Source organism: Pteronotus mesoamericanus, unplaced genomic scaffold, assembly GCF_021234165.1.
Source record: "Pteronotus mesoamericanus isolate MK-2021 breed Mesoamerican mustached bat unplaced genomic scaffold, CSHL_Meso_final contig_169, whole genome shotgun sequence".
In the NCBI taxonomy this organism is placed as follows: Eukaryota; Metazoa; Chordata; class Mammalia; order Chiroptera; family Mormoopidae; genus Pteronotus; species Pteronotus mesoamericanus.
The window spans coordinates 12499691-12516015 of NW_026555068.1; the positions used below are offsets into that span (position 1 = coordinate 12499691).

Sequence of the window (16325 nt, forward strand, 5' to 3'; positions counted from 1 at the left end):
TTTTCTATTATTACATGTACTATTAACAGTATTTATCTTTCTATATTATGTGTACTGTTCCATGTACCATTTATTGTTTAGTACTATTGCTTTTATTTTTATAAGTATGAATTTAAACCCCTGTACTGGACTATGAGCTACTTTAGGGCAGAAACTATGTTTTATATTTCTTTCCAATTATTTGCTTTATAAATTTGCTGTGGCTCACTGTGTACCTATTGCCCAACTCTACTACTCAATACATGTGTGAAAGAGTTACTTCCTGATTCTCAGCTTTCTCATCAAATTCATTTATTCATTTAACCCATTATTTATGGAGCACCACTATACGCCAGGCACTGTTCTAGATTTTATAAGCCAATCCATCAAAAACTCCTCCCCACAAAGAATATTCTAGTGGGGAACTAAAGACAACAGACAAAACATAATACAGTAAGTTAAGCAGTGATAGGTGCTATTAAAAAATAGCACAGGAATATGAAAAATGTTGAATGTTAGGGGCAAGGTTAATTTGAAATTTTTCATAAAATAGTGTTGCAGCAAAGACCAGAGAGAAGTGAGAGATCACTCCATGTGAACTGCCTGGGTGAAGAGTACTCAGGGACAGGGAAGAGCAGGAACAAAGCCCTAACACAGGAGCATCCTTGGCATGTTCGAAATACCAAGGAAAACAGGGTGGCTGGAAGCTGGCAAAGGAGGAGACAAGTACCAGAGGACGAGGTCAAAGACACTGAACTTGGCCAAGCTTACCCGCGGGAACGCTGCCTTCAAGGAGCCCAAAGCCCTGAACGAATTTCTAAAGTCATGTCCCCACTCGGAGATACAGTGAGCCTCGTCCACAGCAATCAGCGTGATGCCTATAAAAAGGAGGAGAAAGAAATGGGGAAAGTAAATTAAAGTTCAAGAGGAAAGACTGTCTTCACTTAAATCATGTCACCTTCTTCACTTGGAATATATAAATATCACAGAAAAAAATTAATAATCAAATCAAACTAATATTTGGTTCATATGAAAATACAAGCATAAATAACATCAGATAATGTGAAAAATCATTACTGAGAAGAGGAGAAATAGATTAAAACTGTATGGATAAAAGAAGGAAACATATATGATTCAAACACATATTTATTGGATTTCAGCTTTCATCTCTATCCCTCAGAGAAATGAATTACCTACTATTACCTGTCCTCAATACTATCACTCGTGAACCATCTGTAATGATAATGCCTTGAAAAACAGAGCTGTTCTACTTCTCTTTGGTAATACTTTTACTTTTATCTCATTGATTACCCATCGAGAGAGAGAATCAGCACATTTCTAGTGAGGTTAAGTGCATGACTACCGATGACTGGTCACATATCATGTGACAGAGAATAGCTCTGAAATGCCAGGGATGAAACTCAGGGTGACGTCCATGTTTTCTAATGTTAAAACAGTAAGGGAAGTACTACATTTCATTATGTACAAAGTAGATAAGAAGGAATATACCTTGTTCTTTCTTCTCCTAGCAACCCTTCCACTCTGCCCCCATACCACACACCCACACTGAAACGGAATCAATAGTATAAAGGAATGCATTTCAGAAAAGGGTTTTATTGTGTAACCATCCATTAAATGTCTTCAGATATTTCAAAGCAATGACAGTAGCGCTTTCACCCTCAATTACCAAATTAATACCTAAGACAAAAAAATACCTAAGGAAAATTGTTTTCCTTCGGTAGGAATAATCATTACTTGATACTTATCTGAGTATTAATAATGCCCTGCCCCTAGTGGAGAGATTAAAAATCTGTGCTCTGGAGTCCGACGACTAGATGCAGAACGTGGCTCCACCACTGGGCATTTCTATTATCTGAGGCAAGTTACTCAAGCTTCCACGTCTCTGTTTCCCACAAGTAAAGCAGATAATAGCCCTAACATTTATTAGTTACTCTGAAGATTAAATTAGATCACGCTCACATAAAATGCTCAGACAGGGCCTTGCATAAAAGATATCTCAATAAAAAAATTATTACTACTATTAGATGGTTATTAACTGCCTACTATGATCCAACACTTTTCTAGGAATAGTAAGATTAATAAAATGCAATCCATGACCTTGAAGAACTCATAATTCTAAAAGAAGAGACTGACCTGCAAATAAACAATTACAATTCATTGACATTGCCAACTATAATGGAGTTGAAAGAGAAAGAAGGCAAAAAAGAAACCTACTAAATATGAGCAAAGTGGGCTGATTAGCATCAAAATTCTCTGGTTAATACTGAGTGGCTGGAAAAATTGCATGTTACCACTATACTTATTTGGGCCTTAGAAACTAAATGATATAGATTTTAAAACAAAGATGGTGGCTCCTCCTTTATTTTAAAATCTTCATTAAAAATCACAGGTTTCACTAACTACCTCTGAATAAAGCTGATTTTTTTGGCCCTTACAATGAGTTCCAGCAAGCTTTTGCCAACTCTCACTTTCAATGTGCAAGTCCAAGTGTCTGACCAGGTCCCACACATATTTCATTTTTGCATACTTGTCACTTAAGCCTTATTTCCAAAGTTAAAAAACAATTACAGGTGTGTTTGGTTTTAAGGAGTCTCCACATAAATTGTGTTTGCTGCTTCCGTTATAAATCCATTCTACTTAAATAATGTAACATTAATCATAAAATTAAAAATATGATTAGCTAAGTGTCAGACTACTGTACAAATAAAATTCTGAGAATATTCACTTTTGCAAGCATTTTACAATTTCCTGCAAACAAATGCCAGAGAAAAATATTTCAAAAAGGATATATCTTTTTTTCACCATTGAGAGTCAACCAAAAAAGAACATTTTCATCTATCATATGCAGAGTATTCTGCTGCAATGCTTGCAATGTTCATAATTTAATCCATTACAAAAAATAAAAATAGAGAATTAGAACTACCTGTCAAAGGATCCAAGTACAGACTTAAGCTAATTATTATCTCTATCACAGAAACAAAGAAAATACTAAAATAGAAGACAACATATCCGGACCACTGCAGAAAGAGACCTGAGCTTTTACAATAAAACCAGGCAATTTGTGTCTCTAAGGTAGTTAGGCTTAATCTAAAGTAAAATATTCACGAGAACTTCATACTACCTAATAAGTGACACACCAATTTGTTTCCCATTAAAGGCAAAAATATAATATTCCAAAAAGGGAGTTTAACAGATGATGGATGTGCTCTTTGACAATATATTTAATCAAATGTTAATTTGTGTCCCAATTCTTTTGTTAGTATTTAACACATACTAAAAGGATACAAGTTTGTTTTCATTATACTGTTAGTTAAATTGTTAAATGTTTTCCTGGAGTTATATGCAAATAACCATTAAAAGAGATAATTCAATGTTAAAAAACTTTGCTATGTGGTATTATTTTAATACATAGTTATACAACAAGATTATATAATATTGGTCGGTTCAACTGAATGTTTGAAATACATGCATTTGCAATAGAAGCCTTGGTAGAAACTCTTGGACAGCTGAGCCTAACCGTCAAGAAGGAAAAAACAGATGAAATTTTTTTAAGTACAAAAAATAATGATGTCAGCTTTTCACAATCTATATTTAAATTTTCTAGGGAAAAAACTCTAAGTTATCTCTAATTTTTAAAATTAATCATACTCATTGGTGGCAAATAATCAAAGGTCCTGTGGCTGATGTACCCTGAGTACATACCAGAATCACCTGTGAAAAACTACAGACGCCAAGACGCCACCCCAGGCATTAAATCAGAATTTTCAAAGCTGAACGATGCTCCACTGTCTAAAATTTGAAAGGTGATTCTCCTGAACAAGAAGGATAGAGAACCACTACATTGATTTAATTTAGATTCAAATTATATATAAAAAAATAAAACTATAATTTTATGGAATCTAAGACTTGACAGTTATTCAACAATACACTTTAAATGCCTACTATGTGCCAGACACTAAACTAGGGAAATATAAATGAATTAAGAATTGTATTTTTTTCTCCAAAAAAGGTTATAGTGTAAGCAGAAGAAAACATATATAAACAGGTAATTATAATACAGGAGAGATGCCAACTTGGAGAGTCAGAGATTTCCTGGAAGAGTTAATGTTTGAAATAAACTTTAATAGAAGTGAAATCCAGTATCCAACCATAAGTTTAACTTTAAGGGGAACTCAATTCAATAAATTCTTACAAGGATCCTCTCGTACCACTTACCAATCATAGCGTCAAGTTCCTGGAGTAGGCACAAGTTACCGGAACAGAACTCTGGAGTTAAGTACACAATCTGGTATTTGCCTCTATAAAAACAAAACAAAAAAAGAAACAGGACAGGAAACATACAATAAAGAAAACAATAACCCAATGAATTACAACTTAAAACAGTAATACCTAATAAATTTTTTAAAAACACATTATACTAGTTACTAAAAACTAAATGAATACTAATGTGTATACAATTGTATCCACACACATTGCTCTTTGATGTGGCTTCAACGCATCAACATAAAAACTGGCAATGTCTGTCAGGGAATACTCAGCGTTACGTAATGGTAGAAGCTTGGTTCTGATTTCTAGCAGTCTAACCCCAAAATTACAGTGCTTAAGTTAAATGATCCAACCTATGGTAAACCTTTCGTGTGTGAGCAATCCAGCCACATACCACTCTCCTTCTGTGAGAACTATAACCCATTATATCATACCCCTGCACCCCCCATGATTAAACCCACAGCACCCATGTTTCTCCTATGAATTCTGCTCTCTTGCCTATACCCGCTTGGGCCAGGCTTAAACACTGTATGAAAATCAAGTCAATTAGTCTCTGTCCTAGAATTTGAGGGTCTGATCAAGAAACAGTCAGTTTCAGTAAGTGGCAAGACCTGTAACATGTAAAAAAAGAAGCTGCAAAAGCAATCTTCTATTTTGTGACTAAAAAAACAAAGAATGTTAACTCCTCAGAAAAAAGAATGAGTAAAACACATAGAAGCAATAGATGAAAAAGAAACTACTCTCAAAAAGCCTGGCAGTTTCTTAAAAAGTTAACATAGAATTATGGTCCACCAATTCCTCTTCCAGGCTTACTTGCAAAACCACTGAAAACATGTTCACTTAAAAACTTGTACATAAATGTTCAAAGTACTATTATATTCATAACAGCCAAAAAACGGAAATAACCTAAACATACATCATTAATGAATGAATAAAATATAGTATGTCTATTAAATGGAATTAGTCATCCATAAAAAGAAATGAAGTACTGATAACATTGTGCAAAGTAAAAAAAGCCAAACACAAAACTACCTACTGTATAAGTCCATTTATATGAAATGTCCAGAACAGGCAAATCATAGAGACAGAAACTAGATTAGTTGTTAAAAGGGGGTGGGGGAAGGAACAATGGGGACTGACTGCTTAGTGGATATGGAGGTTTGGGGCGGGAGGGGTTGATGAAAACGTTCTGGAACTAGTAGTGACAGTTGCACAATGTTCCAAGTGTACTAAAAGCCACCCAACTCTACCCTTTAAAAATGGTTAAAATTATAAATATGAAATTATGTAACTTCACCTCAACTAGAAAATAAAAGTTAAATATTTATCTACCACATGATCCAGTCATTCTGCTCCTCGGTTTATACCAATGAAACCAAAGCCTATGGCTGTACAAAGACTTGTGTACAACTGTTCATAGCAGCTTTATATGTAACAGCCCAAACTGTGACAATCCAAATGTCTATCAACAAATGAACAGATAAACAACTGTGACATATCCACAGATGTAATCTAATCTATTTGACAATAAAAAAGGAATGAACTATTGATACACGTAACAACATGATGAACCTCAAAATAACTATGTTTTCTCATTTAAACCAGACAAAAAGGAGTACATTTTGTATGACTGAGTCTGTTTATATACAATTTTAGAAAACATAAATTAATCTATAGTGACAAAACAGATCAGTAGTTACCTGGTGAGTGGGGTGAAGAAGGTAGGGGAAGTTGGGAGGAAGAGATGACAAAAGGTATGAATAAACTTCGAGGATAATAAGTATGTTCATTATCTGGACTGTAGTGATGTTTTTGTGAGTGTTTATATACCAAAACTTAGCAAATTATACATTTTAAGTATGAAAAATTCATTGTGTGTGTCAATTATACCTCAAAAAAGGTGATTTTAAATTTTAGGAAAAAGAAAACATGTTCAAAACAATATTTTAAAGGAATATTCATAGTAGCTTTCTTAGTTTAAGAGCCCAAAACTAGAAATAGCTTAGGCATCCACCAATAAGGGAATTAAAAGACAAACTGTGGTATTTTCATACAGTACAATACCACTTTGGTATTAAAAATAAAGTACAGATACATACAACAACATTAAGTATTCTCAAGACATTATGCTGAATGAAAGAGTGTGTATGTCTTACACGAAAGAGTTCATATTGTATGTCTCTATTTACATGAAGTTCTAGAACAAGCAAAAAAAAAATAAGGTTTGCTTTAGGATGAAGGATAAAATGATAAACTGGAAAGAGCATAACAGAATATTCTGAGTGCCAGTAACATTGTATATCTTGATAAGGGTTTGAGTTACAGATTTATAATGCATTTATCAGTACTTAATAAGTATGTGTGTGTTTATTTGTATATTAATATCTACACATATTAATATATACACACATATTTTTGTGTGTGTCTGACAATTTTATTCTTGTAAGGAATTATGTGATAATGAGATTAGAGGGGCAAGAGCTCTAGAATCTAGTCCCTGCTCAGCCATTAATTTCATTGAGTGGGTGCTTTTGAGGAAATTACTTTGAACCTCAGTCTCCTCAACTGTAAAATGGAGCAAAACTAGATACTCTCCAAGTTCTCTTTCAAAATCAAAATTTTACAATGCTGTGATTACAATGTTAACATTACAGCTAAGAAATGAAAATAGACATCTTTCAGTATGAAAGATACTAAAATTCATAGTTCTGTAAATGCACTATAAAAAGAAAGTACAGTTTTAAATCATAGACATTTTGTTCATGCATTAAATAGAACTTTTTGTGTATAAACTTCTCTTACACATCATAGAAACCTAACCATATGATCAGAAATCGTAAATTACCCACAATTTAACATCCTGTAGCATATGTTTTGTCTGTGCTGATCCCAGAAAACAAGCTGAAATGTTGGACACTCTGTAAGAAAAAAAAACATACATCCTGGAGCCATGTGCACTTTACAAATAGCAACTTCATTCTTAAGTGAAAAGTAATAAAGAAATATAATTCTTTAAAAAATACATTCCTCCTCTGCAGTCCTCACTCTTTTTGTAACTCATTAATTTGTTGAACAAATTCCTTCAAGGGCTGTATCAGAAGGCAGGTTGTTAAGGTGGGTTTTTTCAAAAAATTGCAAACCCAAAGATGTTTAAAATTTTTTCATAATTAAAATATAGGCTTCTATGAATACACTTAATACCAAGCTAAAGAGCAACAGTAACTAAAAGAGAACAGAATTTTGAGATATGCAATTTAAACTGGCATTATGTTTTTTTTTAAAAAAATGTTTTATTGGGGCCGCCTGGTAGTCTTGAATTATGGAGAACTTAAAGTTTTTTTCCACTAACATGTCATTTATTGCTTATAAAGATGAAATAACACCTATACAAATGTATTACTGGGAACTAGATTTTAAAATACATGATAGAGATCAGGTGTTTCCTTCATGGGAAAAAAGAAAAAGGTGATAATGTAACAATGAAAACAGTACTTACCCAAGCTGGAGCACTTGGTCTTCCATCAAAGAAATAAGAGGAGAGATGACAACGCCAATCCCGCCTACATAAACAGGTGGGTACTGGAAGCACAAACTCTTTCCATAGCCTTGAAATAAAGATAATGTACTCACTTAAATAAAAATAAAGTATTTGGATTTCTTCTTACAATGCACTTGAATGAGATGATCCTTTACAAATATGCCATTGGATTGGCCAAAAAGCTCATATGATCTTTTCCGTAAAATAAAAGACACATTTTTTGCATTTTCACCAATAACTTTATTGATTTAGGTATTTTGAGTTTTTTGGCTATCTCCCACGTGGTGTAACACTGATTGTTCTCAATTAATGTCTCGATTTGATTGTTATCAACTTCAATTCATATACCCAACCGTGGAGCATCGTCCAGGGAGAAATTTCCAGTATGAAACTTCACAAGCCGCTTTTGACAAGTTTGATCAATCACAGCACTTTCTCCATACACTACAAAAATCTTTTTTCTTGCATTTCAGTTGCATTTTTTCCTTTCTTGAAATCATAAAGCATAGTATGCTGAAAATGTGTATTTTCTTCCATCTTCAATATTAAAATTGCTACACAGAATTCACCAATTTGGTAAGGTTCTTTTCCTTCACTTTAGGTTTTTTTTTATTATATTTTATTGATTATGCTATTACAGTTGTCCTATTCTTCTTTTCTCCCCTTTATCTCCCTCCACCCGGTAATCCCCTTCACTCCTGCATTCCTCCCCTTAGTTCATGTTCATGGGTTGTACATATTAGTTCTTTGGTTTCTCCATTTCCTATACTAGGAAACATCCCCTTGTTTATTTTGTATCTACCAAATATGCTTCTTAGTCCCAGAACCTTTTCCTCCATTCTCTTCCCTCCTCCTCCCCACTGATAACTCTCTATGTGATTTCTGTGATTCTTTCCTGTTTTACTTGTTTGCTTATTTTTTGTTTTTGTATTTTAAGTTCAGTTGTTGAGAGTTGTGAGTTTATTGTCATTTTACTGTTCATACTTTTAATCTTCTTTTTCTTAGGTAAGTCCCTTTAAAATTCTACATAATAAGGGCTTGGTGACAATGAACTCCTTTAAGTTTACCTTTTCTGGGAAGCACTTTATCTGCCCTTTATCAGCACTTTATTTGCTGGATAGAGTGATCTTGGATGTTGGTCCTTGCTTTTCATTACTTTGAATACTTCTTTCCAGCACCTTCTTGCCTGTAAGGTTTCTTTTGAGAAAAAACAATTGATAGCCTTATGGGAACTCCTTTGTAGTTAACTCTCTCCTTATCTCATGCTGCTCTTAAGATTCTCTTCTCATCTTTAATCTTGTGTAATATAATTATGATGTGTCTTGGCGTGTTTCTCTTTGGGTCCAACTTCTTTGGGACTCTCTGAGCTTCCTGGACTTGCATGTCTATTTCCTTCACCAGATTGGGAAAGTTTTCTTTCATTACTTTTTCAAATAATTTTCACTTTCTTGCTCTTCCTCTTCTCCTTCTGGCACCCCTATGATTTGGATGTTGGAACGTTTAAAGTTGTTCCAGAGGTTCCTAAGCCTCTCCTCATTTTTTTTGGATTCTTGTCTCTTTATTATGTTCCAGTTGAATGTTTATTTCTTTCTTTTGTTCCAAATGATTGATTTGACTCCTGGTTTCCTTACCTGCACTGATGGTTCCCTGTATATTTTTCTTTATTTCACTTTGTATAGCCTTCATTTCTTCCTTTATTTTGCAGTCATACTCAATCATTTCTGTGAGCATCCTGATTACCAATGTTTTAAACTCTGCCTCTGATAGGTTGGCTATCTCCTCATTGCTTAGTTCTTTTTCTGGAGTTTTGATCTGTTCTTTCAGTTGGACCATATTTCTTTGTCTTCACACACCAGTCTGGATGAATGTTTCTTCTTTAACTCCTTGGTTGTTAGACTTCCATGCAGTTTGATTTTCTGGAAGTTCTGGTTGTTTTTGTTTTTAAATTGGTTGTTTCCTTTTTTTGTTTGTGCAAGGAGGCAAAACGTATCTACCTATGCCTCCATCTTGGCTGGAGCCTGATAAGCTTAGTTTTTTTTTAAATGCACGCTGGTATGACAGCTGTCACAACACAATCTAACAAAATTGTTTTGAATAAATTTAAAGAAACTAAGCTCTACTAGAGCCATCCTACAGAAAAATACAAATAAGCTTTATATCTCTGTAAGAGCTAATACAATCATAAATTTAAGCATCTATGCACTGTACTCACCTATTCACTAAAACACAGTACTTTATGGCTTTTCTCTGGCACATCCAAATTGCCAGCACCACTACTCTTGTACCTTGGGGCCATTATTAAGTAAAATAAAGGTGACTTGAACACCAGCATTGTGATACTGTGACAGCAATTCTGTTAACAGACACAGCTACTAAGTGACTGATGGGATGGGGGAGCATCTACAGTGTGAATACACTGGACAAAGGGATGGATGATGCATGTCCTGGGCAGGACAGAAAGGGACGGAGAGATTTCTTCCCACTACTCAGAATGGTGAGCATTTTAAAACATATGAATTGTTTATTTCTGGAATTTTCCATGTAATATTTTCAATCCATGGTTGACAGTGGGTAACTGAAACCACAGAAAGTGAAACCGTGGTTAAGAGAGAACAACTGTATTTGTATTTTGAGAGTTTAATGAAAGATCAGGCATTTAAAAACCATTGGGTTTTGTGGGAGTTTTTTGTTTTTCTGTTTTTGTTTTTGTTTTTTAGAGATGAGGTTATTTGCTTAAGTGCAACTTACCAGTTGCCATGACAACAACATTATCTCTTCTTTCTTCCAATACAGAATGAATCACTTTCCACTGAACCCTAGAAAATGAAAACACAAAAGGCTGTTTTGTTTTACCAACATGAAACCCAAGAGACAAGTTGAAACCCCTCTAATTTTTCTACTTCCTCTAATAGAAATTCTTTTACATTTTTGGGCTTCAATATAAAAATGCATGAACCCTAAAACTCTAAATTTAGGTTACATGGATGCAAGTGTGTGCACTTAAGATTTGCAAGTGTACATACACCTAAGGATTGACCATTTCCTTGTATGTAAATTTTACACTGATAAATAAATAAATATTTAACTATAGTCAATTATTTATATGCTGAAGTACTTATGGGGAAGTGTAATGATATCCAAAATTTACCTTGAGATGTATTTTAAAAACTGGACAGATTAAGAAACAGGTAGAGGGGTGATCAATGAATATGTTATTAAGTATAGTAAAATGTTGAATATATGGGTATTCATAGAAAAAAATCTTTCAACGTCACTGTATATCTTTGAACTTTTTTTAAATAAAACACTAAGGGAAAAATCAATTGGAAAGGTATGCAGATAACAACCTATCCTTCCTTATCTGAGTGCGGTTACACACAGTACCTAATTTGTGAAAATTCATTGATCTGTACATTTATGTGCACTTCTCTGTATGTAGGACAAAGTTAATTTTTTTTTTAATTTTAAGATCAAAGGGAAAAAGGAATAAATGCTTCCATGGATTAAAGTTTAAATTCCCGGAAGAGAAACAGAAATCCAATCTAGATATCTACAGTCTTATTAGTTTTATTTAAATTTATTTGTTCTTCATCTCATATTAATACTTGTAAATGTATCCACTTAGATGTAAAGATATTTGCATTATATTAAAAATGGTAACAGTATCATTGTTCTTCAAGCTGTTGTCTTACGAATTTCTTTTATATCAGCATGTTTTGAATAAGATGTACAAAACAGGCACACAGATACTTATTTAATGAAAAACAAGTCGGCATTAAATTAAGATTCATTTACTAATGCATTTAAACTAGTTTCTTTTTACCATAGTTTCTATGGTAAGAAGAAGCATTTTTCCTTGCTATAAAAATAATTTACAGGTATGAATTTTATATAAATATTACTTCAAACTATCTTTGTAGTCACATAGGAAATACAATATCACATATATAAACTATAGTGAAATTGTGTGGTTAGTATTAAATGGATGGATTATTTGCTTTTTTCCCTTGTGAAGAAGAGAATAATATGCAATTTAATTAACTGAGATTATACTCACGGCTTAAAACTGGAATGGCCAAAGTAAGACTTGAGGCAAATAATTTGTTCTGCATTTGGTCCTGGTATCGAATGGTCTTAAAATAAAATAAAATGGGTACTTATGTTAAAATAGAGGCACATACAGTGAGAAGGAACAGAAGTTTCATTTCATTGGTTTCTTATAAAGAATAGAGTGGCAGTTAACAAAGGTTGCTATTTTCTGTCTTTTAAATCCAACCAATCTGGCCCTCTGGGTACCAGCCATGATCCTAGGTAAACACCTTGGTAATTTCCTAATTCTAAGGATTAGAACTTTGTGGTGGTTTACACTTGGCCAGCACTGTAAAAAAAAAAAAAAAAAATGAAGTTTTGGAATTTGCTATACTTCTAAAAATTCACATTAGACCCAACCATGGCAAGTAATATACCAATGCAAATTTTATGCTCTACCCAACCTTCAACTAATGATATAATCAGAAATTACATTATAGTCACAAATGAAGACCGTAGATAAAATAAAACCTCTGTCTTAGTTACAACTTTACCAAATCTTTGACCAAAATCTAACTGCACAGCACTAGGGAAATATGTTAAATTTACTCAACTGATTTTCATTTTATACTCAAGCTGAAAGGTTCATAGTGGCCCAGAAAGAGCAACGCAAAGAATCAATATAACTCATCTCTAAACAAATAAAAATTCACCATTATAATTCTCAGCTTTAACAATTCTATATAGAATACTAAATTGATTTGATGTTGTATGTGTATTTAAGAAAACAAGCAGGGAGACTTTTTTTTAACATCTTCATATACTCCCCGCCTACAAAATATACTTTAGATTTCCACATTATAACATTGATGAAATCTAGCTCTAGAGAGAATTCTACCTCATGAGAAAAACCACATAGATTGATAAAATAGATTCTATTACTTACACATAAATAATAGGAGGTTCACTTTGTGGATTCTTTACTATAGTTAGCATATATAGTATGAAAAGCAGTCTATTTTGCTATTTGACATTGTGCCACTTATTTTAAGTAATAAACTCCTGCAAAACAGACATTATATATCTTTGCTATTTATAATAATGTTTAATATCAGTAATTAGTGATTCTTCACTAAAGATTTTTTATAATTTTGACAAACAAAACATTTTCAAAGTTTCACATCACCACACTCACCAAATGACACAACACTTCTATTACTCTACTTTCATAAATAACAAGACTATGCTTTATGAAGCACTAGGGAATTAATGACAAGTTTAGAGGACCTAATTAACTACATTCCACAAAATCCTTGACCTCCAAAAAGTTTAAAAACCGAACCCTCAATTTAAAGTCAGTGGTAGGTATCAGAGGTGAGTCATTTCAAACACAGTACAATGCTTACCTTCCTTATTTTCTTCTTCCTCTTCAATAGCTTCATCCTCATCTTCATCTTCTTTAAAAGGAACATTCAGATTTCTTTCCACTTCTATGCCTTTTGAATGAATTGGATCGATTGCGCCACTATTTAGGTTTTCTAAAGACTGAAAGTTTAAAAATAATTTTAAAAGCAAAATCATTGACAGTGTCGTATCTTTTTCACCCAACACAAAAGGAGTATTATGAACAGAGCCTACAATTTTGTTCGAATCTGGCAGATGTGCGAGAAAAACCACAAAAGAACATGTGTGCTCCACTTTAAATATGTGCTCAAAAATGGTTTCTAAGGCTTAAGGCCAAAGATGGAATACTTTGGCATAAACAGGGGTCATTAATAGCATGTAATGAACTGTCCCTAGGGAGAGTTATCATAAATTTTTAGTTTAGATAATTTAAAACATTTTTTATCATACTTCAATGTTTTCAATTCCCAAGAGGTAGACACAGGTTTTAATGCTTTTTTGTAACAAGTTTCTCTATATCATACATTAGTCACAGTCTTTTAAGTAAGCATATGGTTTAAACTATAAGCAAACAATAAATATGTTTTGGGAATTGTCAAAACAACAACAAAAAGATTCAAATTAACTTAAGAAATATTACACATTGTGAAATAGAGCCTTTTGCTTTTATTTTTTCTAACAATAGCTGATTTCCTTTCTTAAATGAAGATTAGCTATTTAAAGAATGTTAAGGTATTTCAAAATTGTTTCATCTGTAAAATTTTTTTACTGAGAAATGACAGAAAGAAATATTAAACCACAGTTCCAATTTTCTCTTTTTATTAAAACTTCCATTTAATAAATTTTACATTAAAGATAACCATTTCAGGTCTGGAAAAGGAAAATAAAAGTTCTGTTCTGATTATTTATTCAAGTTAACAAACATACGTAGAAAAATTTCGAAAATAAAATTCTCTCACATGGGCATCCAGGTTGCCTTCTAAGAGGTTCGATATATGTTTGTGGAAGTCCACAAGTATACCATAAATGTGCTACCTAAACAGCACTCCTCAGAGAAATGGTTAACCAACAAGGGAATATGATTTAGCATTTATTTACTATTCATACTATTAGCTAATATTTATTATATACTTACCAGATACCAGGCTCTACTAAACTCTTGAAAAGTACCTTAAGTAATAACTGTTAAATGAGCATCAAAAAGGCTAAAGAACTTGCTCAAAGTTGCACAACTAAGAAATGGAGAAGCTGGGATTACGCTGCATATCTAAATTCAGAGTCCACATTCTTAATCACTACCCACTACTCTGTCTCCAAACTAAGGAATCAGGAACCTAATCTCATTTCGTTAAAAAAAATCACATTGACCTAAAAAAATTAGGAATAAAAAGTATCCATAACTATGAACTTCTATATTTTCATTTTCATTTAATTTGGATTTATTTAGACTTTTCATTCTCAGCGTCCATCTCTGATTCATAAGGACCTGACAAAGAAACTGAAAGTTGGGTTGAGGGACAGAAAATAAATAAATCATAAAAAAATAATTTCATTGTGATAATGGGAAAAATGAACCATTTAAAACATTAGAAAATTATATACAACCAATATAAAATACTGATAGTACATGAAACCAAAGAAAGAAAAAAGAAAACTGAATGTATAAAAAGAGAACTTCCAAATAAAAAGGGATACACATGAATGGGAAGCAAAGGAAAACTATTTCAATAATGGAGAGCTGAATCACAACCTATACTCCAGGAAAAAGTTAAAAGATTAAAAGAAAGTGACCTACAAGGGAACACAGAAAGCATATTAGTATATTTTCTAGTTTGTAAAAATTAGTATACTACTACTAAAACATTATTCATAGACCATGTAAAAATATAAAGAACGAGGAATTGGAAAACAAAATCTAGTGGTGTTACATAATTGATAGCAACCTCACTGTGGTGAGACCAGTGTAGAATTAGGTAATATTTTATTTAAGTAAATGTCCTTTAGAAAGAATTGGAAGTAATCTTCCACTATGTTAAACACACCTTAAGCATCTCCATTTCTAAATCTTCATCACTTTCAATTATATAAGATGTATCTTCTTCATTATCCTTGGAAGATAAATTCTTTAAAAAAAAAAAAAAAAGGATTTCAAACATTAATTTCCAGTACAGTTGACTCCATACACTCTTTTCTAAGAGAATAAAGCTCTTTTGTCTGATAGATAAATTTATAACATATTTATGTATATGATGAAAAAGATAGAAGGAAAAGAGGGTGGTAGGGGGGAAGAAAGAAGGAGGAGTAAACATATAAAGAAAAACTCAAATAAAAAGAGAAAGAAAAATATACAATTGGGCTCTGGCTGGTGTGCCTTAGTAGACTGAGCGCCAGCCTGCACAACAAAGGGTCGCCAGTTTGATTTCCAGACAGGACACATGCCTAGGCTGCAGGCCAGGTCCCCAGTAAGGGGCGTGCAAGAGGCAACCACACATTGGTGTTTCTCTCCCTCTCTTGCTTTCTCCCTTCCTGTGTCTAAAAATAAATTTAAAAAATCTTAAAAACAAAAGAAAAATATATAATTGGAAAGATAAAAAAGAGAGCTAAACAGACTTGAAATAAATCCCACACTCTAAATGAGAATAAAAAGTGACAAGTACAACTATCATTAAACAATGTTAAACTGTGTTTCCCAAACTTTTTGAGTACAAGAGCCTCTTTGCAAGGTTGAAAAATTCTCTACAAAGCCATGAAAAATAGTTGTTCTTATCTACTCACTTATTTCAAAAAGATCCAAAAAGTACTGTGATTGTAAAAATACCTTTAAATAAATCAGTGTTTTACAATAGGATCTACATATATTTGAAAAACAACATCAGTAAGTTATTTATTTAGCTATTGCTGACACTTAGATATGAGGAACCTTTACAAAAATCTGGCAATCCCCAAGAACCAGATGTCCAACAGCGTGGGAAACTGCACAGAAGAAATATAGAAGAAAGACTGCCCAAAAATGCCTACTCTTTAAATTGTAAGTAGGAAAAAAAAGTATAGCCTTAATTAACCTGAAAATATTAACCTTTAAAAAAAC

The 16325-nt window shown here is 32.9% G+C and overlaps 1 protein-coding gene across 3 annotated transcripts in view; it reads right to left on the reverse strand.

The window, feature by feature from the left end:
* Positions 1 to 16325, reverse strand: part of WRN (WRN RecQ like helicase) — a 117708-nt gene that overhangs the window by 57710 nt on the left and 43673 nt on the right. For all 3 annotated transcript variants that reach the window (XM_054566065.1, XM_054566063.1, XM_054566064.1), the window contains 8 exons: positions 15280 to 15360; positions 13240 to 13378; positions 11862 to 11937; positions 10553 to 10620; positions 7763 to 7871; positions 7116 to 7184; positions 4216 to 4298; positions 751 to 857 (listed from right to left, as the gene is read on the reverse strand). In XM_054566065.1, coding sequence (XP_054422040.1) covers positions 751 to 857; positions 4216 to 4298; positions 7116 to 7184; positions 7763 to 7871; positions 10553 to 10620; positions 11862 to 11937; positions 13240 to 13378; positions 15280 to 15360 — 732 coding nt within the window. The remainder of the gene's footprint in view (positions 1 to 750; positions 858 to 4215; positions 4299 to 7115; positions 7185 to 7762; positions 7872 to 10552; positions 10621 to 11861; positions 11938 to 13239; positions 13379 to 15279; positions 15361 to 16325) is intronic.